The sequence below is a fragment of the Macaca mulatta genome, chromosome 18 (genome assembly GCF_049350105.2).
Source record: "Macaca mulatta isolate MMU2019108-1 chromosome 18, T2T-MMU8v2.0, whole genome shotgun sequence".
Lineage (NCBI taxonomy): Eukaryota > Metazoa > Chordata > Mammalia > Primates > Cercopithecidae > Macaca > Macaca mulatta.
Window position 1 is genome coordinate 49,160,863 of NC_133423.1, and position 27,353 is coordinate 49,188,215.

General features: G+C 35.2%; 1 protein-coding gene across 1 annotated transcript; it reads left to right on the forward strand.

Annotated features, from left to right (window-relative positions):
* Window positions 1–8,387: 8,387 nt before the first annotated feature.
* Window positions 8,388–17,964, forward strand: SYT4 (synaptotagmin 4). The gene is made up of 4 exons (NM_001265986.1): window positions 8,388–8,663; window positions 11,465–12,279; window positions 14,029–14,149; window positions 15,225–17,964. Exons 1-4 carry the CDS (start codon window positions 8,630–8,632, stop codon window positions 15,530–15,532), a joined length of 1,278 nt encoding a protein of 425 aa, NP_001252915.1. The 5' UTR covers window positions 8,388–8,629; the 3' UTR covers window positions 15,533–17,964.
* The last annotated feature ends 9,389 nt before the right edge of the window (window positions 17,965–27,353 follow it).

Here is a 27,353-nt window from a genome sequence, read left to right on the forward strand (position 1 = left end):
ATCATTCAGCTCACAATATTTTCCTCTAATTTCTATTGAGATTCTTCTGTGATCCATGTTCAATGTTCTCTTGTAAAGATTATTGGGTGTGGTAGTTGATAATTAGGTCAAATTTATTAATTCGTTTAAAAAGTCTATATCTGTACTGATTTTGCTTGCTTTTTGTATCAGTTATGACAAAGTTTGGGTGAGTTTTCTTTATGATGTGGATTTTTTAATTTCTCATATAGTTCTTCCATGTTTGGCTTTATATCTCCTAAAGCTATATTAATGGGCACAAATTTAAAAGCTTTATATCTTCCTTACATAGCGAGAAATTTATCACTCTAACCTATATCGCTCTGATAAAATGTTTTTTTTTTCTAATTCCAGTTTGTCTGAAGTAAAAATCTACTTTTCTCACACACATGTCTATCAGAATATACAGTTGTATAGATTGGTGCAAAAGTAATTGCGGCTTGTGTGGTTAAAAGTAATGTCAAAAACCTAAATTACTTTTGTACCAACCTAACAGAATATATATTATATATATGGTATATATATTCATATATATATATATTTCCACCCTTTGGTGAGTGTACAAGAGGTAGGATATTTTTCTTTTCACTTTGTTGTTTTTTCATTTTTAAATTTTGTGTCTCATAAGCAGTATAGAATTAGTGAGTTCAGTTTTTATCTTTTTCCTAGTCTGACAAACTTTTATTTTATTTTTAAAAGGAATATTTAGTAATTAATTAATGTAATGATACTTTTAGGTTAATATAATCCAAATTGTTACTTATATTCTATTAAACCACTTATTTCTCTCTCTTTTCTATTCTTTTTTTCTTTTAGCTTTTATTAGCTTTTTGGCACTTCTTAAGTATATTTTTCCTGCTGTTGTTTATAACTATCTTGGAGATTACAACTCAACTATAAGTTATTACTTTTAACATTTCCCGGATTTTAAAACATTGGAACCAAACTTATTCCATTTTACCCTTTAAATTATTGTTGGCCATATATTTGAAATCCCTCTATATGTTAGCTCACACCATGCATATTTATTATTAATATTAATTTATACTTAGACGTGTTTTACCCTTTTCCATGTTTTTTGTTTTGCTCTGCATTTGGGTTTTGTCTGTGATCACTTTCCTTTTATTAGTCAATATTTGCCATCAATGGATTTTCTAAGTTTCCACTTTTCTAGAAAGTTCTTTCTTTCACCTTGACTTTTGCTGTCATTAAATTTTAGATTGACAGTAGCATTTTAAAGTTGCTATTCTACTGTCTTCAGACATCTGTCATCTCTATTAAGATGTTGGATGAGTCTTATTGCTGCATTTTAAATGTTATTATCTTATCTTCTAATTGTTTTCAATATGTTTTTCTTTGCCTTTTGGTCTTAGTCATTTAACTATGAGACTTTATGTGGTTTTATTTTAATCCTGTTTGGAGTTTTTAGTGTCTTTAGAACATACTAGTTGATCTTTTTCATTGTGTTGAGAAATTTCATTGCCATTTTTTTTTTCTTCAAATATTGCTTCTATTTCATTTTGTCTTTCCCTCACTTCTGGGTTGCCAAATTGTACTTCTGCTATTACTGTGTACCATGTTTCATTATATCTCTTAACCTCTTTTCTGAATTTTCCACACTTTCATTACTCTATTTTAGTCTGGATATTATTTATAGACTTTTCTTCTGGTTCACAAATCCTCTCTATTATTTTATTCAATCATGATGTTCATTTACTCCTTATTTGGGGCAAAACTGTATTTTCTAGGTCTAGAATGTTAGTCTCAGTTTTCTAAATTCTAATTATCTGGTAAATAACTTCATCTTATTATCTCTTATCAATATTAATGACAGTTGTCTATGTCATTACTCTATTTACCTATTTTTATTGCATACTTCCTACTTGATATGTTTAACTCTATGCTGGACATTGTGTATAAAAAATTGTAGCAGCCCTCGGTGTATCCACTCAAGAACTAAGATACATGGAGCCAGAGTTATGTTTCTATAGGGTTCATTCTACGGACGATTTATCTGTTCTCCTTGGTGTAGTTCTTCAGTAGTCCCAACTAGAGCCTGTGGAGATTACTAAGAATTCTTTTTTTGTTGTTGTTTGTTTGTTTGTTTGTTTGATGGAGTCTCACTCTGTCACCAGGGTGGAGTGCAGTGGCATGATCTTGGCTCACTGCAACCTCCACCTGCCGGGTTCAAGTGATTCTGCTGCCTCAGCCTCCCGAGTAACTGGGACTACAGGCACGCACCACCATGTCCAGCTAATTTTGTATTTTTACTGGAGACGGGGTTTCACCATGTTGGCCAGGATGGTCTCCATCTCTCTACCTCGTGATCCGCCCGCCTCGACCTCCCAAAGTGGTGGGATTACAGGCGTGGGTCACTGCTCCGGGCCAAGAATTATTTTCATTGATGGATAATACGGCATACATTTTATATCCTCAGCACCATGAATCAGGTGAAGCCATCATTTTGTTTTTCAGTAGTTTTCTGCTTAGCGTCTAAACCTCTCGCCTGAAAGTTGAAATACTGAGCAATTGTCTTGGGTCTAAAAATCACTCAGGGCAGTGACAATTTCTGTATCTTCTTCCTTTTGAGGATTCCAGCCCCTTCTGTCCTACCTGCCTAGGCATTCCCTAACTCTAATTATTGCTTCTTCAGTCCTGTGAGATTAGTAAAATACCTGCTTGCATTTCTATTTTTTAGCTCTGTTTCTTTTCCTGATTTCTCAGTTTTTTTAAATTTTCTTTTAAGAATCAGAAAATTTCCTGAGAGGAAAAGTAACTTGCAAAATTCACCTCACTTGCAGTTCACCTCTCTATAGTTTCCGTTGTATCTTGGCCCTAGAATCTTTAGTTGCCTCATCAATTCATAAATGCTGCAATACAAAGTTTTTCAAACACATTTCCTATGGCTTTCTAATTGTTTTTGGCAGGTCTGCCACAAATAAAATGCACTATAACCTAAATGGTGTTTTCCTATAACTCTAATTATCTAACATAACATTTTATAAGGTATAAGTGTATTGGAATATATATGTATTTTAGATATAGATAGATATACATATAGGTACAGATATAGATACAGATATAATTGGTTGCTTTTAACTTCAGAATTACAGAATCCTAACTCAATTTATTTGTTCATATTACAATGGATATTTATAGGTTGCCTTCAACTTCCTGATATTACAATGCTGCCAAGTATATTATCAAACATGGAACCTCCTGGCCCTGTGTAAAACTTTCTCTGTTATTTATATGTGTTAGTGAGGAGATTGTTGGTTTGTTGCCTTGTTGGATGTGCACACACATGAACACACTTACATACACACATATATATACTTTCAATGGTGTTCTACTACATAATCAGCGAAGATTATAGTTTCTTAATTTTAAGTCCATATCTTTTTAAAAAATAGCATATGTTTTAATATCTTCTCACTTTTCTTCGAATTCCTAGTAATCCTATGATAAATATCTGAGGACATATCTCTGTTCTCTAAGAGTTTTCATGCCTTGAAAATAACTTGAATTTTACAGTTTGAATTTTTAAAGAATGATGGTAAAATTTTGTCATCCCAGATAAATGGCCCAAACCTGGAATTAAAATGGTCTGTAAGTGGTTGGAAGAAGTGATAATGTCTGTAATTAGCAGCTATATTGCTGTATATTTCTCATCAATATTTTTCACAATTTTGCTTTATGCATTTGATGGTAAGCTATTTGGAACATAAGCCTTAAAAAAGGTTGCTCTTTTATTGTCAGTATATACTTTCACATTATAAAATTGTGTATTTTATTTCTTTTGATGTTTTATTCTTGACTTTTTTCCTCCCCAAGACAGGGTCTCACTCTGTCACCTAGGCTGAAGTGCAGGCAAGTGATCATGGCTCATTGCAACCTTGGCCTCTTGGGCTCAGATGATCCTCCCACCTTCACCTCCCAAATAGCTGGGACTACAGGCGCATGCCACCATACCCAAATACTTTTTGTAATTTTTGCCGAGACGGGACTTTGTCACATTGCCCAGGCTGGTCTAGAACTCCTGAGCTCAAACGATCTGCCTGTCTCGGCCTCTTGAAATGCTGGGATCACAAGTATGCCAGCATGCCCAACCCTCCAAAATTTCTGGGATCACAGGCGTGCCACCAAACCTGGCCAGTTTCATTTTTGACTTTTTAAATTAAACTTAATCTTTTTCATTTATCTATGTTTAATAACTCATTGTGCATTCTGTTATTTCAGTGTTTTAGCCACTTTTATTTCAGTATTTTTACTGTGAGCAGCATATGGTTAAACTTTATTTTTTTAACTCAGTGTAAGATCTTTCACCTTGGAATCTGTAACTTTTCCACGCTTACTTAGATGATTAGATTTTACTCACGCTATCTGCTTGTTTTTCTTTTTTATCATTTTTATGATTCATTTTAACCTTACTCTTGCTTCCTGTTTTTTTATATCTGTCTATTTTATGTAAGACTATATATAATCCAGTAATTTTTGAGCTTTAATCCATGCCAGTTTTACCAGTGTTTATCTTTATATTTTCAAAATAAATATTGTCTAATAATAAAACATTTGTTACATCTCCATTACCTGAAATGAATAATTTACTATACTTCTGCTCTGCCCAATCCCAGTTTTTTAGTGATAATGGAAGACTAAGAGAGGTCTTACTTAGGAATAGACTGAAAAAAGGAGGGAGAGGAGCTAGCAAGAAATACGTTCAAGATAAACTGAAAGACAAAAATCTTCTAGGAAGACTCTAGATCAAATTATTGTTGAGATATCAAGACTTAGGAATTTGTGAAGTTTATTCAAAGGCCACAGTGTGAAGGCAGGTCTAAAAAGTAAAAACAAAATGGATACAGGAGTCATAAAAAAATTAGTTCATAGAAGATAAAAAAAGTAAGAATCTTGTGGAATATTGGGTGTTTGCATTAATGAAGGTTTGGTTTGTCTTTTTGGGAATTGTTGGTATATAGATCAAGGATATGTCAACTTGGCTTAAAAGACTTCACTAGAGATAGTGCTGTAAGAATTTAAATCAGAAGAAATCCATGAGTGCTGATAAGTCAGAAACTTCATAGTACAAATGAAACTTCAACTGATTCTTAAAGGATAAAGAATTTATAGAGAGATAGAGGGAAACAAAGAATGCAATCTGTGTAAGAATCATAATGAATCCATAGTGAGGGGGGAAAGGTCAATAAGAATAGACTGAATAAGGTAAATGTGATGGCTGTAGAATAGTGTTGACTAGAGTTTGTAGAAAGAACAAGGCAAAATAAATATGTATGTAATTATGATCTGATAAGAATTTTGTCTAGTTCTAGAGAAAAAGCTGTCGATTTCTTCTGCAATGTATATGCCCCATGAAGAAAAAGATCTTTTTTTTTTATTTTGACAAATATAAATCCCTCACTTTGCAAAAATGTAGTGATACATGTCTAATATGTGTTGAAAGAAAATAAAGAAAAGAATGTAAGCTGTATGTATGTATGTATGTATGTATGTATTTATTTGGTGGTTTGGATTCACTGTCATGTGAACTATTAAATGTACATAGTAAATGTTGAATGTGTTAAAGAAAAACAAATGTAGTAAAGGGATTTCTGTGATACGAAATGAGGAGGCATTTGTCTTGCAGTATTTTTACTTGGGTGTGTTTGTAATATAAATCTATTCCATTAGCATTAGAGTCAGCATTCATAATGTAATAATACGGAACATTGAAACAATTATCCATTTCCCGTTATCAGATACTTCAGTCTACTCCACCCACATACCAGTGGGTAAAATGATATTTTAGTAAAATGATATTTTATTACTAATGTAGGTATTACTAAAGATTACTGAAGATCATGGTAATGTTTTCATAACCTTTTGAAATTATATTTTTCTTGGCATGAGTTTCTAAATACATTCACCAATAATATTTTTCAAAGAAGGGAACAGAGAAAATATAGACTGAACTATGCAATTAATAAATAACATAAACAATAATTTAAAAATCAAAATATATACTAAATTAAATTGTTATAAAATAGAACAAAAACAATCATGTAATTAGTCATCAATAGCTTTCAGATTAAACTAAATTGCTTAAAACTAAATTCAAGTGTTCTGTTAATTGTTTCTCAAATTATATATAGACATTTGCAATTGGAAAAGAAAGTAATGTAAAAGTTGAACCACTTTAACAGTGAAAGAATCATTCTGAAGTAAATACTGCCGCCTGCACAGAATGGTCTGTGTTTGCCAAAGCAAGAACTTGTTTGAGGCTGTGTGTTTTGGGTGGTGAAAAAGTGGTTACCTAGCAACAACTCCTCCTCCCAAGTCACCCCTTCTAGAGCAGTATTTTGCACGTCAGTAAATTGGTTACTTGTTTGACGGATCTAAAAAGAATAATTCAATAATGTGGTAGGGTGTGAATCTCAATCATAAAATCTTACAGGTTTTTCTCTGTGTGGGGTCTGTCTACTGCCCACTCCTCATCTGGTGTTGCTAGAAGCTTGTCTAAAGAGACTGAATAATACCTAAAATGCTATTCATCAAATGAAAGTGAAGAAAACTTCAGACATTTAATTAATAACAGTTCTTTTCAGTTTGCTTATAAAGCAAGCAATGAAATAGTTACTTCGTCCACAATAGCATTAGCTCTGGGCAAGAGGTAATCTTATCACGATGCTTCCTCAGATGTCAGACAGCAAAGGATGGAGTGGGTTTCATAGAAATAGAGTTTAAACAATCTGTACAGTTTACAGATAACAGCATTTTACTATCTGAAGGTAAAATTAATGAGATACTAATTTATATAGAACATGCACATAAGGTATTTATATTTACAAAAAATGAACTTAAACATATGTTAGCAATAACTTAGCTAGAAAATATACACTTTAGTAAACATCACACCATGTATTTAGTCCACCTGTGATATGCATCACAAATAAATGCCACTTATTCTTTAACCTAATAGATATTTATTTCTAGGGACAACCCCATCGGGTGGGGTTTCCTCAATTATGCATGCATAATTGAGGTAATCTGAATAAAGCGAAATGATAAAGACACAACCACAGACTCTGCCAGTGGAAAAATTAAATACAGCAAATTAGTTTGTGTGTTTTCATAGCATGAAGATAGAAAGTTTAAAAAAATGTGTCAGAGGAACATTCAAATGCCAAGTATGTGGGAGCAAATAGAATGGCAAAGAAAAAAGACTGGTTTATAAAATTTTCCATGATGCAAAGAACTGAAGCTAATTTCTCCCCAGACAGAGCCTTGATGCTCTGGGTTGCTGCTAGCCAATGTGCAGGGACCTGCCACTTGCACAGTAGCTTTCTGAGACTCACCCTGTATCCCTTCTCCCACATCCCAGCACACACTGAATGTCATTTGCTTATTAACTCCAGAGCAAAGAAATTCTTTGCAGAGCAATAATTGACAGTTGGAGTTACAGCCTGACTTCTTTCCTTTGAAAAATTGCTAAGCATTTGTTTTAGAAAGGCACACTCTTCAGATTCAAATGAATCAGAATCTGACACCATATTTTTCCCAGTTTTTCACCTCGAGAATATCATCAGTTTAGAAAAAGGAATGTTTTCCTTTGAAATAACCAATGCTACCAATGTTACCTCAGATGTTGGCCTGATTATTGGAACTATTTTGTATAAGCATACTAGAAGTCAGGCCTTTTAACCATAAATGTCATTTCAGAAGCAGTCTCATTATATGCAAAAGTCATAACTGAGAGTGAGTCTGAATATCCAAGGAATTATTTCCATCTGTTCCTAAGTGCTTTAACTGGTCAAATGTCAGGTATTAAAGGGAAGAGAACTGACAGATCAGGAAGGATCAACTGTACCAGCAAAATATTTAGACTAATAATTTATTAGAACATAAAGGATTATAGTGGAGAAACTATCTTATGTCAAATGGATCAATTTGTAGTGAATCTTTTCTAAATGTAGTAAGTGTCATATGTATAACATGTCAAAGAAAAAACTAAAAAGCAAGAAAATACGTTTTTGCGTCTTAAAATGAGTCATTTGAACCAGAAATTTCTCCTCTGTAAGTCACGTTATTCTGATAACTCAGAAACACAATTTTATTCATCTAGGTGATCAGGAGATTTTATATTAGGAACTGACAGGGATCAGTTTCGGGGCTCATCTCGGTAAGCCTCTGAGCCCCCACAAAACAGCAAAGCTAATCTCTAGTGGTCCAACAGTTAAAACAATTGATGAGCGTGTGTTGAATCCTCAAGAGAGGAGGGAGGAAGCAAGAAGGAAAGCTTGAAGGGAGGAGGGGAGGGGGGCAGGTGCTGATTTCAGCCCTGTAGCGTCAGGATTGCGTCAATTCGGGTTCCAGCCACGTCTGGAGCTCGGAGACGAGCTTCTCAGAAGAGCCAAAACAGGAACCGAGGTGGCAAATCACTGTGCGAGGGCGAGTGGACCTCCCTCTTTGCCTCCTCCCTGTTCCAGGAGCTGGTCCCCTGGGCTCTGCGCTGTTGTTTTCAGCGCTCGGAAAGCCGGCGCTTCAGATCCAGACAAGTGAATCCAGCCAGGCAGTTTTTTCCTTCAGCACCTCGGACAGAAACACGCAGTAAAAAATGGCTCCGATCACCACCAGCCGGGAAGAATTTGGTAAGCAAGTTACTGAACTTATGACTGCGGTTGTTCCTTGAATATTCTGGGGTGGGCTGTTTATTCATTTATTTTTTCCCTGGTTGTTGAATACAGATTTCCTAGGTAGTTAATTTAAAAGGAAAATGAGAATGGCAGTCAGGTAATTGTGGCTTACTTCTGCAGCTTCTCTCCCTTCCTTGGTATCTCTCTCCTTAAAACTGTCTTCTGTTAGAGAGAATTTACCTTCAAGAAGTTCTTAAATTTTCAGGTACTTCTGTAAATTGCAGCACGCACTGAGTAAAGAAAAAGGGTTTTGTTTTTCCCATGTTGGTTTCATCTATTTTGTAGGTAAATCTATATTTTATTAGGAGAAGCTAAATATATCTCTGGTTACATTGGGACTTGATCTTGGTTAAAGAAAGCAACTTGTCTATTGGGGTTTGGCAATGTATATTTTATTACAGGGTGTTCCATATGGGTGTTTTTGTCTGCTATGTTTTTCTAGTATCTTTGAAATATGTTGCTAGTGAAAGACAGAATCATATGGTAGTAGGGTTAAAGGGAGTTTCAAAATGCACTGGCTCAGCCTATTTCATTTCACTGCTGAGCTAACCTGGAGAGATGAGGGAAGTATTGTGGGTTGCACAATTAGCTGAAAGCTGCTGGAAACTTGAATTAGGGCTCCAATTTTCCCCTTCAGCTTTCCTTTCCTTACACCAAGTTTTTGGTTTCAGTACATAAAATTAGATGCAATTCGTAGGATAAAAAAGTACTATTTTTAGAATCCAATGTATTACAAGTGAAAAAGGTCAGAATTTTACTTACATGTATTTTGTAAATTATGAAATTTCATAGAAGTTTGTGAAGAGGAGTGATATCTACAGATGTATGATAATTGTTATTAAACTGAATAAAATAACCATGATATTGGCTTTCAAGATTATAAGACCTTATCAGTAGAGAATACATAGGGAGTAGATAAGTGTTTCCATGTTATATAAAATGTTTGCCATTTGACATAAATATCAAATAGGGACAATTGATATTATATTCATAAATGAATTTCTTTCCCAGCCTTCCATTTGGGTTATTGGGTTTATTTTGGTATGACGTTTATTCCCAATTCTTCATTTGAAACCTGAATGATTTTCTAAAACGGAGGAATTTTTAGAGACTGTACTAGTGAAAATATGTTCTAGCATGGTCTATCAGTCTACTTATAAAAATGATTTTCTGCTGTTTTTATTGTTTTTACATTGACTAAAGAACTGTCTCAGTTCATGACTTTGCTTTTGCTCCCTAGCTTTGGGTTATTATAGTCCAGGAATGTGGGTGCATTTTTTTTTCCACAAAGACTTGAATAGAAGCAAAAACTGAAAAGCTGGTACTAAGTTTAGCAGATTATCTTTAGCTCTTGCTTTATATTATAGTAGTCACTGTTTCTTTTTTCTACCTAGAGAAGTCAAAGGTTTATTTCATCTTTACATGATTCAGTTTCTATACATTAAAATACAGGATTTTTATTGCGGTTTTATTGGATTTTTTACCTTCTACTTCATTTGTCTTTTCTTAACCTTACATTCTCTGAGTTCAGTTTTATAATTATGAAGTAGATTGGCAGAAGATTTGGGGGGATGGGGAAGGGAAGTAACAAAAGACTGGATTTCTTGTGGTTATTTAGAAAAGTTTTAACCCTTTCTGGGCTGGAACTTATAACTTTATTATTCACTATTTAGGATAAAAAGCATATTGCAATGGAACAAAATGTATATAATATTACATTAGTTGTATTCACTTTGATGATATTAAGCCTTGACTCTATTGATTCACTATGTACCGATGTAATAATACTGCTTTTGCTTCCATAGTGTTACTAACCATTTGTTTAAGAAAGATGCTTACACATAAAATAGGATAAGCCTTATGCATAATCGATATTACCTAATGTCAGTAATTTAATGTGCCATTATTCAAGAAAATAATGACAATTTCAGTTTGATTATCATTTGCCATGCCATGTGCTAGCGGAAGAAACAGTTATAGATAAGATTGAACTCTAAATTTCACTGTTCTCATATATGTCAAGGAATGCTAATTCACTTATACCTATTGTTCTGTTTTTATCTTATTTAAGTTTAATTAATTTATACTTTGAAAATTTCAGTGTTTGAGAAATTTGGGGTTGTCATACAGAGGGATGGTAGTGTTACAAGTTACAAAGTATTGGTACCCTGTTACTCTTCGGTTTTTGTTTTATTTTTCTCTAATATATGTGTATTTCTTTTACCACTGTTCCATAATTGGGATGAAAATTACTAATGAGTTTGTGGCAATGCCAAATACTGTTTCAGAATTTCCTACAATTAAGTGAACCACTGGGTCCCTAAATGTTTGCTGCTTGAATTCTGGGTAAAGAACTACTTAGAATTCCAGTAAAATTTGATGCTCTGGAAAGCCTCAAAATGACAATAAAAAATAATGAAATTAGTACTGATCCATCATATCGTAGTTGTCTCATGTTACCTGAGAAAACAAAGATAGGTCAGAGTCATTAAGCATTCCCCCGTATCTGTTCAGAACCATTTTGTCTTTTCATTTCACTAATGAAAAACTACTGAAATGAAGGAGTTTCTACTATACTTTATGTTTTTCCTGTGGGGATGTGTTTGTATCTGAAGTTAGTGTGATATATATATCAGTTGGAAAGTAATTCAATCTATTCAACCTATAGCAATTGCTAGCTCTATTAGGCTTTTCAAAAGGCTCGTATCTCCAGCTCTGCTTCTTTAATGTATATTATTGGTCATTTGATTTTTCAGATGAAATCCCCACAGTGGTGGGGATCTTCAGTGCATTTGGCCTGGTCTTCACAGTCTCTCTCTTTGCATGGATCTGCTGTCAGAGAAAATCATCCAAGTCTAACAAGACTCCTCCATACAAGTTTGTGCATGTGCTTAAGGGAGTTGATATTTACCCTGAAAACCTAAATAGCAAAAAGAAGTTTGGAGCAGATGACAAAAATGAAGTAAAGAATAAGCCAACTGTGCCAAAGAATTCATTGCATCTGGATCTTGAAAAGAGAGATCTCAATGGCAATTTTCCCAAAACCAACCTCAAACCTGGCAGCCCTTCTGATCTGGAGAATGCAACCCCAAAGCTCTTTTTAGAAGGAGAAAAAGAGGCAGTTTCCCCTGATAGTTTAAAGTCCAGCACTTCCCTTTCCTCAGAAGAGAAACAAGAGAAGCTGGGAACTCTCTTCTTCTCCTTAGAATACAACTTTGAGAAAAAAGCATTTGTGGTCAATATCAAGGAAGCCCGTGGCTTGCCAGCCATGGACGAGCAGTCGATGACCTCTGACCCATATATCAAAATGACGATCCTCCCAGAGAAGAAGCATAAAGTGAAAACTAGAGTGCTGAGAAAAACCTTGGATCCAGCTTTTGATGAGACCTTTACATTCTATGGGATCCCCTACACCCAAATCCAAGAATTGGCCTTGCACTTCACAATTTTGAGTTTTGACAGGTTTTCAAGAGATGATATCATTGGGGAAGTTCTAATTCCTCTCTCGGGAATTGAATTATCTGAAGGAAAAATGTTAATGAACAGAGAGATCATCAAGAGAAATGTTAGGGTAATTTATTTTCAGTGCTTAAAGTATTTATAAACAATCTTTTATGTAGCTTTTTGGTGTCTGAGGAATTTTCATTAATATGATAAGCTTGTACATGTCATCCTTACCATGTTTAATTATTATTAATTATAATCTAATGGAGATCAAGGGAATAGAACAGATGAAATAAAATTTAATCCATAACTGAAATACTCAAAGTGTTTTAATGATATGAAATAAATATGCATTCTTTATGGATATTTATATATCACTTACGTAAATACTTTTGTTAATCTCTATCATAAATATTTTGACAGACACTGCTACTTTAAAATATAGGTGAATATTTCTTATTCATAGGCAAGTTAACAAAGAGGTTTCAAGGTCAACGTAATTGAATTTAAAATGGAAATTTAAAATTAAATCAATTCTTCCTGAAGATTTGGAAATTGTATTGACTTTCAATGGAACTGCTTTTCAAGGAGGAGGTATCACGTCATATTCAATTATCAATGCCTATCTCTAAATTGTATAGTAGGAAATGAGTTCCTCTATTTTTGTAGTTATACTACTCTGGTAGTTCTGGGTTTATTAGAAAAAATAAGGCATCAATTAAACAAATTTAATCCCATCTTCACTTTAAATTTGAAACTCAATTGATTTCAACAGTAGTATTTCAGAATAACTTCTCTCTATAGTAGAATTATTTATAAAAATCAATAAACATACTAATTTACGTTTTTGAAACAACATAGTGTTTCAGAACTGAAAACCTGACAGCTCATTTTGACTGTCTCCTCTCCTAGTGAAATTAATGAAGGTCAAGGTTCAGAGACATTGCACAGCTTGTTTGAGACACCCGGCTGATTTAGTGGCACAGTGGGAATAAGAATCTTTCTTCTACTCTTATTCTCCTTAGAGTGCCTACTTATACAGCTGTCCCATGTTAGTTTTTGTATAAATATATTGCAGTTTTAGTTTTGTGTCAGCCATCACTCTTAGTTGCAAACAAACACCAAGTTAATATCTTGTTACTTTCAGTCAAAAATTTTACTTTGAATTATTGGATATGTTATCTATTGTCTTTAAAGTACAAATGAAATCTAAGTAGCATTCAAAGAAGGACGCTATGACACCGTCCCAAAACAATTCTCTCCAGTACTTAAAATCAATTCATTTCTTGGCTTGAATGGAAATTTGCTGTTGTTAAAGAGGCAGAGAATTTTAACTCCATTATCCCTCTGTGCCAGGAAGGTAGTTGGGGTCGGAATGAATCTCACTGGGACTGAGTTCAAATTTCAACATGTCGGTGGTAAAGAATTTGAAATCAAATCAAACTTATCTAATTTTTTGCATGAGTATGTGCAGTCATTTGACCCAACACATACTCATGCAAATAATTAGATAAGCTTTGTTACTAGTAATAACTTTGAAAAGTATAGATGTTGTTAAAAACCAAAAGCCAAAAATAATCCTGTGTAGGATATAATTTAAATATGCTTTAAACATTTCTAAGTAATGGGTGTGGTCAATTTATTGCGAATTTTAACATCCTGTAGTACCAAACAAGACCACAAGATGGCAGGCAGTGGTTTTTCAAGCAGCGATGGTCCTGCAGAAAAGCTTTTACTCTTCGATTCTTTAGAATATAAAAATAAAAATAAGTAAGAAGATTACATTTAAATGACAATGTTATTTAAACTTTAATGAAAGTACAAACTTCAAAGCTAAAAAGATAGAAATACTTATATCACATTTGTCTTTCTTTAGAAGTCTTCAGGACGGGGTGAGTTACTGATTTCCCTCTGCTATCAGTCCACCACAAATACTCTAACTGTGGTTGTCTTAAAAGCTCGACATCTGCCTAAATCTGATGTGTCCGGACTTTCAGGTAAGAATGCTTCTGAAATACTCAGGTTCACTGTATGAGTGGAATGTATTTTACTGCAAATGAGCCCACCTACTCTTACTCTTTTATGTTTTATCTTTTCTCTAATACCTTGTTTATCTACTGTAAAAGTTAGCTTTTAGTTTTGTGACTAACTTTACAAAAAAAATGAAACAAAACACTAATTGTTTGTTGTATAGAAATGAGAAACAAAATAAGCTACAGTTTAACATTACCTGAGTTCAAATCCTAACCCTTCCATTCCTTAACAAAATATTATTGGGTATGTTTCTCAACCTCTGTACAAACTGGCCATAATACTGCTCATCCTGAGGGGCATTGTGAGAACTAGAAACACACACTTCTTCAAATATCATCTAATGTTATTACTAGTATTATTTAATGATGGAAGTTGAAAACATGGTCTTAAAAGATTAGATTATGAAGCTAAAATTGACTCATATATTGCCACCAGAAAAAGGCAAAAGCATTGTGATAAAGTGGCATGAACTTAAAATCTACATACTAACAATGACACAGAGAAGCTCAACACTAGGAAATAGAAAGCAAATCCAGCCTGTGACTAAAGAAATTCATAAAAGTTAAAACTAAAAAAAACATTGACATTGTGGACTCTAAATCCTCATTTTATGGAAAACACAGCCAAAAGTCAGGGAAATAGACTTACCCAAAGTCACACAAGTCAGTAAAGCTAGATGTTGTCTAATATATATTTTTTTCCTTCTATTCTATTCTTGGACTAAGTTAATAATAATCAGAATGGGTCCATAGAACATTCTATTTTCTTTCCTTTTGTGTTACCTCTTTTCCTATCATTAATTTTTTCCCTTATTCTCTAATTTAGAACTTTTTTCTCTTATTTTCCATATTCTTCCTTATTTTCAGTTCTGTTGACAAGAGAAAGGCCAAGCTTTATCCATATTTTTCCTTTGTTTTTACTTATTTTTCTGGTAACCACATGTCATTGGCATGCCATGTTCTCTAAGGGCACTGTTATCTTGATATCAGCTCTCTAGCCCAGTTATGCCATTGTAATGCCTGTTATGTTCCATTGCAGATCCCTATGTCAAAGTGAACCTGTACCATGCCAAAAAGAGAATCTCCAAGAAGAAGACTCATGTGAAGAAATGCACCCCCAATGCAGTGTTCAATGAGCTGTTTGTCTTTGATATTCCTTGTGAGGGCCTTGAAGATATAAGTGTTGAATTTTTGGTTTTGGATTCTGAAAGGGGGTCCCGAAACGAGGTAATCGGGCAGTTAGTCTTGGGTGCAGCAGCAGAAGGAACTGGTGGAGAGCACTGGAAAGAGATCTGTGACTACCCCAGGAGACAAATTGCCAAGTGGCACGTGCTCTGTGATGGTTAGCATCCTAGCCATGAGTTGGAACTTAAAGGTTTTTACTAGGCAAGGAGAAATTTTCTTTCTTTCGATATTGGATTGCAAGCTTGGGAAATCAAGCTACCTTTTTTGTTGTTGTTGCTAGAAATGGATTGAATTAGTAGACCAGAAAGTAACTTCAAATGTGTTTCATGATAATTTCCCTATTTATTAGAAGAGTTGGATAAATTTTCATAAGATATTCAATTTTTCCTTCAGATGACCAGTGATATAACTAGGAATAATCAGACATTTTATGAATACTGTGCCAGAATCCCAAATTAAAAATGTGACAATCTCATTGGAACATGTCACAAAAAGTTAATGTGATTATTAAGATTTTAAAATGAAAAGTATGCCTTGCCTTGTGAAAATTTATCCATTTATCTTCAGGTTGGGGAAATCATTTTTTCTTTAATTCCAAAGATACTTAAAAAAATGTCCTCCAGTTTGTATTTATTAATTATGTCATGTGCAAATGGTTGTCCTGCATATAAAAGTATCTGGTCATTTCAGTTTGGTTTGTAATTATTTGATGCAATTTTATCATAAGGGTAACTTAGATGCATTTCAAAAGGACAGTGAACAAGCTGAGAAATGATTTTGTCAAAGGGCTGAGTTGGGAACACTGTGGCTGAAATATAATTTTTCTTCCCGCTAAGGTTACATGTGAGTCAAAATTTTGTAAAATATAGCCTCACATAAGAACCATGGCCTTGGATTATTCACTGCCTGTCACAAGCCTTAGTGTGGCCTGAGAAACCCCTATGTACCTTCGTGAAATCGTTGAATTAGCTAGTGAATAAAGAAATAAACTTCAACTAGAAATCCAGTTAGAAGCGCAATTTTCTTATAGGAAATAGGTATAGTGTGCAAGTGTACTTTTAAGGCCATGGTTTGTACCGAGTCAGCATGGCCACCGAAGTCTTCATTTAACTTATTGTCCCCCAGAAAAGACTGTGAAGATTTTTTACATTGCCAGATAAAAAGTGTTACTTAACCAACAAACAAATGTAAGACTACAAAATCGTTCAAGAGCAATTCTAACGTAATTTACATATGTTCATGCAAAATATACTTAGGCTGTCAAATTAGCACAACAAAGAATGTGTTTCACTATCTTTTCTAGGCTAATTTGTCCTGAGCTGTTGTCTATAGAGCAGTTTACAGACTTGTGTCTTGTATCATTTTCCAGTGCCAGTGTTCTGAAATTCATTCAGAACCTGTTAGATTAAAGCTGCACCCTGTGATTATTTGAAAAGAATTAACTTGAGAGCAATGTCACTATATTTGAGTTTTTAGAGAAGTATGAGTGGAACTTGAGTACAGTTGAATTATTAAATATGCAAGTTAGAAATTAAGTCTACTGAAAAATTTACATTTTGAGTCAGGTTTTGTGTCAGTACTTTAGCAGTTTTTGAGAATGTGTTTGATATCACAGTGTTTGTAAATTCTATGAAAAATGCATTTTCCAAACAACTTATACATGCTTTTTATGACTATGCCTAATGTAAAGAAAATGTATTACATTCTGTATGTACAAAGATTAAAAATCAACCTCTTTTTTGTGCTTTTAAAATGACTTTGGGATTAAAAAAGCATATTTCCCAATCATTGTCTTCATTTCACTACAAAGTCACCTCACGGCATCTTGCTCCACTCGGCATTTCTGTGAAAGCAACATGAAATGATCTGTAGTAGGTGTGTAGCTTGGGGAAGTCAAATGGCCATTTTATACATGTGCATTTGGTATCATGGGCCATGGAACAGAATATATTTTGGACCTCTGAAAATTTGTAAGGGGCCAATTCTAAGTATTCTTCACAGCAGCCAGAAGTTAATGGTGGTAGCAGCTGAGGTATGGTTGTTGGACAAGAAGGATTTTCTTTTTTAATATGGAACAATGAAACCAACAACAAACACTTTTAAAATTAAAATGGGTAATTTGTAAATAGTTTTTAGCTTTTAAAATTTGAAGTGTTTTTGAGTGTGAAAAGTTGAGTAAAACTATTTGCAACTGGTTTTAAGAAAAGAAAGAAGAAAAACAACAAAGGAATTGAAACAGGCAGGGAGATCTTAATACCTAATTTCATCATTTCTGAAAAAATGTACTGTTTTAGAATGTATTACAATATCAATGTGAATATCTTGAATCCTGTTACAAATCCTGCACTGTATTAAACATGTAAATTAATTGTTTGTCTGATTAGCCAATCTCACCACCCAAATGGGGAGGTATCCATGTTTGAAGAACTGTGTAACTCAGTAATTGACTTGTTCTGATGTTGTAACTCAATAGAAGTGTTTTGGAAGGAAGCATGGTGTACGAGACAGTGTCTATTCTTTTGTGCCAGCTCTGTATGATGTTTGTAAGACCATGTTTGTAAGACATGAATAAATTGCTGCTTTTGCCCAACCCATTTCAATGCAGACTTTCTGCCAATGGATTCTGTACTAAGGCTTCTCTTATTGCTGTCTGAATTTTCAAGTTTCCCTAGTGGATCTCCTTGCATAGGTTAGGGAACATTAATTAATGAGCACCGAAATCTTTAATACACCTTTTAAAAACCTCTTCATAACAATCATCTGGAGCAGATATAATTATTCTTATCAAACAGAAGCAAAACTTGAGGATCAAGGAGCATAGACAATGGAATCAAGTAGGGAGGAGTAGTACTCAAGAGGATTTCATGGCCTGCCCTGCCCTTCCCTCCATACCATTCCACTCTCCTCAAGGGGACCTCATCAACTGACTTTGCTAGATTTTTAGGCTCTTTCTCACATTCTTTATTTTTCTAAATTTTATTCACTTTTCTATATTTCATTTACTTTTCTCACCAGTATTTTCAGCCACCATTCTTTATTTACTCTCCTATTTTTTTTTCCTTTATCTCATTTCTTATTTTAACATCTTTCATTACCTATTTTATATCACTGCTTTTATATTCCTTTTTCATTTTTTTTCACATCCTGAGAAATATTTGGTTAATAAAATTATGTGGAACTGGATGTCTTACTTTTTCTTAAATAAGGAGGGAAAATAGACCAGAACATCTATAATATATTATATTACCATTACACACCAGCTAAGGCAAATGGGAACAACAGGATCCACCATCTAGAGAATCTGACATTTTTCACAGCTCTAGTCTTTACAGAAATATTCTATGGTAATCACATGTTGAAAAAAAATGATTTTGCAAATGGAATAAAACTGGAATTTATTGCTAATTTATTTTGTTTCAAATTGTATTAATTGTAGTAAAAGTGTACACAGGCATGTTAAAAGAGTCATTACATTTTAGAATTCAAATATATTTTAAGGAAACGTACCTGCCAAAAGCAACTGGAGATATGGAGGAGATTTTCCAAGGAAACTGGTCATTAGGGAAATGCTAACTAAAACCACAGTAAGATACCCTGCACACCAATTATAGTAACACAAATTAAAGTTTTGAAAATGCCAAGAGCTGACAATGTTATAGAGGAAATGGACCCCTTGTATACTGCTAAAAGGAATGTAACATGTCCAACTGCTTTGGGAAGTAAGTTATAATTTTCATAAGAAGTTAAAAATATGCCTATCATGTCACTCGGTTATTTTGCTCCTAAGTATTTACTTAAGACAAATGAATGCATATGTTTACACAAAGCCTTGCACATGAATTTTCGTAGCAGCTTTATTTGTAATAGTAAAAACGTGGAATCAAGTCAAATGTTCATCAACAAGTGAATGAACAAGTAAAATGTAGTATATTTACAAAATGGAATACTTCTCAGCAATAAAAGTGAATGAGCCCTTGATACATACAACGAGTACCAAAACATCCACACAGTAAGTACCAAAGTATACCAAACTGTACGCTTTAAATGTGTGCAGTTAGTTATATATACATTAAACCTCAATAAAGCTTTTTAATGGGAAATAGAAGTCAACTATAACCAAACCAAAAAAAGAAAGCAATACTAATATCACTGTCAAAAATATCATTCTCCAAAATTAATAATATTATATAACCTACTTTAAGAGCAGTTCTTTCTCTTTCTTAAGGTACATCGTCTTAAGAATGTTTAAATAGAGGATTGCTGGCAAGATAGCCAAATAGGAACAGCTCTGGTCTCCAGCTCCCAGCGAGATCAACATAGAAGGCGGGTGATTTCTGCATTTCCAACTGAGGTACCCGGTTCATTGCATTGGGACTGGTTGGACAGTGGGTGCAGCCCATGCAGGGTGAGCCAAAGCAGAGTGAGGCATCGCCTCACCCAGGAAGTGCAAGGGGTCAGGAAATTCCCTCCCCAACCCAAGGGAAGCTGTGAAGAATGGTGTACTGGGCCCAGATACTGTGCTGTTCCCACAGTCTTTGAAACCCACAGACCAGGAGATTCCCTCCAGTGCCTATACCACCAGGGCTCTAGGTTTCAAGCACAAAACCAGCGGCTTCAGGAGTTTTTATTTCGTACCCCAGTGGTGCCTGGAATGCCAGCAAGACAGAATCGTTTACTCCCCTGGAAAGGGGGCTGAACCCAGGGAGACAAGTAGTCTGGCTTGACAGGTACCACCCCCTTGGAGCTCAGAAAGCTAAGATCCACTGGCTCGAAATTCTCACTGCCAGCACAGCAGTCTGAGGTCGACCTGGGACGCTCAAGTTTAGGTGGCAGGGGAGGGGTATCTGCCATTGCTGAGACTTGAGTAGGCAGTTTTACCCTCAGGGTGTAAACAAAGCCTCAGGGAAGTTCAAACTGGGTGGAGCCCACCACAGCTCAGCAAGACCACTGTGGCCCAGCTGCCTCTCTAGGTTCCTCCTCTCTGGGCAGGGCATCTCTGAGGGAAAAAAAAAGGCAGCATCCCCAGTCAGGAGCTTATAGATAAAACCCCCATCTCCCTGGGACCAAACACCTGGGGGAAGCGGCCACTGTGGGTGCAGCTTCAGCAGACTTAAAGGTCCTTGCCTGACAGCTCTGAAAAGGACAGCGGATCTCCCAGCACAGCGTTCAAGCTCTGCTAAGGGTCAGACTGCCCCCTCAAGTGGGTCCCTGACACCCATTTATCCTGACTGGGAGACAACTCTGAGTAGGGGCTGAGAGGCACCTCATATAGGAGAGCTCTGGCTGGCATCTGGTGGGTGCCCCCCTGGGATGAAGTGTCCAGAGGAAGGAACAGGCAGCAATCTTTGCTGTTCTACAGCCTCCACTGGTGATACCCAGGCAAAAAGGGTCTGGAATGGACCTCCAGCAAACTCCAGCAGACCTGCAGCAGACGAACCTGACTGTTAGAAGGAATACTAAGTAACAGAAAGGAATAGCATCAACATGAACAAAAAGGTTATCCACTCAGAGACTCCATCTGAAGGTCATCAGCATCAAAGACCAAAGGTGGATAAATCCATGAAGATGGGAGAAACCAGTGCAAAAAGGCTGAAAATTCCAAAAATTAGAACACCCCTCCTCCTCCAAAGGATCACAACTCCTCGCCAGCAAAGGAACAAAACTGGATGGAGAATGAGTTTGACAAATTGACAGAAATAGGTTTCAGAAGGTGAGTAATAACAAACTCCTCCAAGCTAAAGGAGCATGTTCTAATCCAATGCAAGGAAGCTAAGAACCTTGAAAAAAGGTTATACGAATTGCTAACTAGAATAACCAGTTTAGAGAAGAACATAAATGACCTGATGGAGCTGAAAAACACAGTACAAGAACTTTGTGAAAGATACACAAGTATTAATAGCTGAATCTATCAAGAGGAAGAAAGGATATCAGAGGTTGAAGATAATGAAATAAAGCAGAAAGAAAAGATTAGAGAAAAAAAAATGAAAAGGAGTGAACAAAGCCTCCATGAAATATGCGACTATGTGAAAAGACCAAATTTACGTTTGATTGGTGTACATGAAAGTGATGGGGAGAATGGAATCAAGTTGGAAAACACTCTTCAGGATATTATCTAGGAGAACTTCACCAACCTAGAAAGACAGGTCAACATTCAAATTCAGGAAATACAGAGAACACCACAAAGATACTCCTTGAGGAGAGCAACCCTAAGACACATAATCATGAGATTCACCAAGGTTGAATTGATGGAAAAAATGTTAAGGGCAGCCAGAGAGAAATGTCGGGTTACCCACAAAGGGAAGCCCCTAACACTAACAGCAGATCTCTCAACAGAAACCCTACAAGCCAGAAGAGTGTCGGGGCCAATATTCAACATTCTTAAAGAAAAGAATTTTCAACTCAGAATTTCATATCCAGCCAAACTAAGCTTTGTAAGCAAAGAAGAAATAAAATCCTTTACAGACAAGCAAACACAGAGAGATTTTGTCACCATCAGGCCTGCCTTACAAGAACTCCTGAAGAAAGCACTAAATGTGGAAAGGAAAAACTGGTACTAGCCACTGCAAAAAACATACCAAATTGTAAAGACCATTGACACTATGGAGAAACTGCATCAACTAATGGGCAAAAAAACCAGCTAGCATCATAATGATAGGCTCACATTCACAGATAACAATATTAACCTTAAATGCAAATGGACTAAATGCCCAATGAAAGTCATGGACTGGCAAATTGGATAAAGAGTCAAGCCTCATCATTGTGCTGTATTCAGGAGACCCATCTCACCTGCAAAGACACACGTAGACTCAAAATAAAGGGATGGAAGAAGATATACCAAGAAAATGGAAAGCAAAAAGAAGCAGGAGTTGCCATCCTAGTCTCTGATAAAACAGACTATAAACCAACCAGAATCAAAAAAGACAAAGAAGGGCATTACATAATGGTAAAGGGATCAATGTAACAAGAAGAATTAACTATCCTAAATATGTATACAACCAATACAGGAGCACCCAGATTTATAAAGCAAGTTTTAGAGACCTAAAAAGAGACTTAGACTCCCACACAATAATAGTGGGAGACTTTAACAGCCCCTGTCAATATTAGACAGATCAATGAGACAGAAAATCAACAAGGATATTCAGGAGTTGAACTCAGCTCTGAACCAATCAGACGTAATAGACATCTACAGAACTCTTCACCCTAAATCAACAAAATATACATTTGTCTGAGCACCTTATCACACTTATTCTAAAATTGGCCACATAATTGGAAGTAAAACACTACTCAGCAAATGCAAAAGAAAGGAAATCATACAAACAGTCTCTCAGACCATAGTGCAATCAAATTAGAACTCAGGATTAAGAAACTCACTGAAAACCACACAATTACATGGAAACTGAACAACCTGCTCCTGAATGACTACTGGATAAATAACAAAATTAAGGCAGAAATAAAGATGTTCTTTGAAACCATTGAGAACAAAGACACAATGTACCAGAATCTGCGGGACACATCAAAAGCAGTGTTTAGAGGGAAATTTATTGCCCTAATGCCCACAAGAGAAAACAGGAAAGATCTAAAATCGACACCCTAACATCTCAATTAAAAGAACTAGAGAGGCAGGAACAAACAAATTCAAAAGTTAGCAGAAGACAAGAAATAACTAAGATCAGAGCAGAACTGAAGGAGATAGAGACATGAAAAACCCTTCAAAAAATAAATGAATCCAGGAGCTGGTTTTTTGAAAATGTCAACAAAATAGATAGACAACTAGCCAGGCTAATAAAGAAGAAAAGAGAGAGGAATCAAATAGACACAACAAAAATGATAAAGGGTATATCACCACTGATCCCACAGAAATGTAAACCACCATCAGAGAATAAAAACCTCTATGCAAATAAACTAGAAAAATCCAGAAGAAATGGATAAATTCCTTTGAGGTGGTAATTAACAGCCTACCAGGCAGAAAATGTCCAGGACCAGATGGATTCACAGCCAAATTCTACCAGAGGTACAAAGAGGAGCTGGAACCATTCCTTCTGAAACTATTCCAAACAATAGAAAAAATAGAAAATCATTTTATGAGGCCAGCATCATCCTGATACCAAAACCTGGCAGAGACACAATAAAAAAGGAAAATTTCAGGACAATATCCCTGATGAACATTGATGCGAAAATCCTCAATAAAATACTAGGAAAACAAATCCAGCAGCACACCAAAAAGCTTATCCACCACTGTCAAGTTGGTTTCATCCCTGGGATGCAAGATTGGTTCAACATACGCAAATCAATAAACATAATCTATCACATAAAGAGAACCAATGACAAAAATCACACGATTATCTCTATAGATGCAGAAAAGGCCTCTGACAAAATTCATCACCCCTTCATGCTAAAAACTCTCAATAAACTAAGTATTGATGGAAAGTATCTCAAAATAATAAGAGCTATTTATTACAAAACCATAGCCAATGTCATACAAAATGGGCAAAAGTTGGAAGCATTCCCTTTGAAAACTGACACAAGACAAGGATGCCCTCTCTCACCACTCTGATTTGACGTAGTATGAGAAGTTCTGGCCAGGGCAATCAGGCAAGAGAAAGAAATAAAGGTATTCAAATAGGAAACGAGGAAGTCAAATTGTCTCTGTTTGTAGATTACATGATTTTATATTTGGAAAACCCCATCGTCTCAGCCCAAAATCTCCTTAAGCTGATAAGCAATTTCAGCAAAGTCTCAGGATACAAAATCAATATGCAAAAATCACAAGCATTCCTATACACCAATAATAGAGAGACAAATCATGAGTAAACTCCCATTCACAATTGTAACAAAGAGAATAAAATACCTAGGAATACTACTTACAAGGGATGTAAAGAACCTCTTGAAGGAGAACTACAAACCACTGCTCAAGGAAATAAGAGAGGACACAAATAAATGGAAAAACATTTCATGCTCATGGATAGGAAGAATCAATATTGTGAAAATGGCCACACTGCCCAAAGTAATTTATACAGTCAGTGCTATCCCCATCAAGCTACCATTGACTTTCATCACTTAATTAGAAAAAAACTACATTGAATTATATATGGAACCAAAAATAGCCTGCATAGCCAAAACAATCCTAATCAAAAAGAACAAAGCTGGAGACATCATGCTACCTGACTCCAAACTATACTACAAGGCTACAGTAACCAAAACAGCATGGTACTTGTACCAAAACAGATATATAGACCAATGGACCAGAACAGAGGCCTTGGAAATAATGCCACACATCTGCAACCGTCTGATCTTTGACAAACCTGAAAAAACAAGCAATAAGGATTCCCTATTTAATAAATGGTGTTGGGAAAACTGGCTAGCCATATGCAGAAAACTGAAACTGGACCCCTTTCTTACACCTGATACAAAAATTAACTCAACATGATTAAAGTCTTAAACGTAAGACCTAAAACCATAAAAAGTCTAGAGGAAAACCGAGGCAATACCATTCAGGACATAGCAAAGGCATGGGCAAAGACTTCATGACTAAAACACCAAAAGCAATGGCAACAAAAGCCATAAATTGACAAATGGGATCTAATTAAACTAAAGAGCTTCTTTACAGCAAAAGAAACTGTCATCAGAGTGAACAGGCAATCTACAAAATGGGAGAAAATTTTTGCAATCTGTCCATCTGACAAAGGGCTAATATCCAGCATCCACAAAGATCTTTAAAACATTTACAAGAATAAAGCACCCCCATCAAAAAGTGGGTGAAGGAGATGAACAGGCACTTCTCAAAAGAAGGCATTTATGCAGCCAACAAACATATGAAAAAAAAAAAAAACTCATCGTCACTGGTCATTAGAGAATTGCAAATCAAAGCCACAATGAGATACCATCTCATCTAACACCAGTTAGAATGGCAATCATTAAAAAGTCAGGAAGCAGCAGATGCTGGGTGAGAGGATGTGGAGAAATAGGAACGCTTTTACATTGTTGGTGGGAGTGTGAACTAGTTCAACCGTTGTGGAAGACAGTGTGGCAATTCCTCAAGGATCTAGAACCAGAAATACCATTTGACCCAGCAATTCCATTATTGTGTATATACCCAAAGGATTATAAATCGTTCTACTATAAAGACACCTGCACACGTATGTTTATTGTGGCACTATTCACAATAGTAAAGACTTGGAACCAACCCAAATGCCCATCAATGATATACTGGATAAAGCTAATGTGGCACATATACACCATGTAATACTATGCAGCCATAGAAAAGGATGAGTTCATGTCCTTTGCAGGGACATGGGTGAAGCTAGAAACCATCATTCTCAGCAAACTAACTCTAGAACAGAAAATCAAATACCGCATGTTCTCACTCACGAATGGGAGTGAAACAATGAGAACACATGGACACAGGGAGGGGAACATTACACACTGAGGTCTGTCGGTGGGTAGAGGGCTAGGGGAGGGACAGCATTAGGAGAAATATCTAATGTAGATGAAAGGTTGAGGGGTGTAGCAAACCACCATGGCACATGTATACCTGTGTAACAAACCTGCAAGCCCTGCACATGTACCCCAGAATTTAAAGTATATATATTTTTAAAAGAATGTTTAAATATATGTAAAATATTATATTTTATATAATGTTAAATGTATTACATTTTAAAGTAATTTGAGATAGTTTCTGTGTATTTATGCCATCAACTCATTTATTTAAGTATATCTCTTGTTTGCTTTTTATTTCTACTTAAAAATTTTTCATTCTAAATACAGTTCTATTTTATGGTGCTGAAATTTTTCCATTTTCTTATTTCAAATTTATAACAAAAATATATTAACTAAAGCCTATCTTTATACACTCAAGCTGTTCCCTCCTCTCCCATACTTTTAAAAGTTTTGGGTTGATTCTTCTAATTTTTAACATAAATAAATATGAGTATTTGTATATTTACATATATCTCTTTATTAGATGAATGGAAGCATGAAATACATGTTTTTTCTACTTTATATTTTTACATAACAATATATTCCAGAAATAATTCCCTGATTGCATATAGGGACAGTCTTCCTTTATAAACCTTTATACTACTCCCTTAAAGCATCAATTTCAAATGCATGATGGTTTAATTTTAAAGGCCATCATTTAAAAAAATGTGTTTTATTGATCTTTACATTTCATAGTAGCTAGGTCAGGATTTTGCATATAGTAAGCTCAGTGAATATATATTTAGTTAATGAAAGTTTGAGACACTATAAATGTCAGATTTGAATCAAATTTAGAAATAGTATTAGAAAAAATATTTACTCCACATGACTCACAGAGAAAAGGGAGGAGCTTACTGAAAGTATTGCCTTAGCTTCCGTTATATTCGTATGTCATTTATCCAGTGGAGAATCCATAATGATACATAATCCTTGGATAAGAGGTATGCCTAGTTCTCATCTTCAAATCGTTTCCCGATCCAGGTCGCAGATAGAACTGTGACACTAGTGTCGCTGCTGCCTTATTACCTCTAGTACTAATACCATCACCTTATAGTTGGGATGACTTGTTTAAAATTTATACTGTCACTTAATGAGGAATCTTTCTGTGACATTCTTTTCCGTGTTCCTATCCAGTATCTGTTCATAGTAGCAGCTACCTGAAACATATACTGTATCACATTTAAATCTAACCTATACAATGCATTTTCTAATTTATATTACCTCACTGAATTCATGGAACTACATAAGATGTCGGCAATATTCTTCTAGTTCTGCTGGTGATAAAGATAAGTATCAGAATGTTATCTAATTTAAAACCCCACAGTGACAAAAAGAGATGCAACCTGGGGCAGTCTGAACCTAAAGTCTCTGCTTTGTGTGCATCATACTGAGCTGCTTCTAAGCTAACACAGTATTGTGTGTTTTGCTTCTATGACCCCCAGTTTCTATGATAATGCCAGATATTAATATATAGCATAGATTGAAAATAATGAGAAGTACTAATTGA

What these genes read in the sequence shown, in the direction of transcription:
- SYT4 (NM_001265986.1), top strand. Translation starts at nt 8,630, where the DNA reads ATGGCTCCGATCACCACCAGCCGGGAAGAATTTG. An exon ending in CACCAGCCGGGAAGAATTTG is followed by an intron (nt 8,664 to 11,464) that starts GTAAGCAAGTTA and finishes TTGATTTTTCAG; the next exon opens with ATGAAATCCCCACAGTGGTG. An exon ending in TGATGTGTCCGGACTTTCAG is followed by an intron (nt 14,150 to 15,224) that starts GTAAGAATGCTT and finishes GTTCCATTGCAG; the next exon opens with ATCCCTATGTCAAAGTGAAC.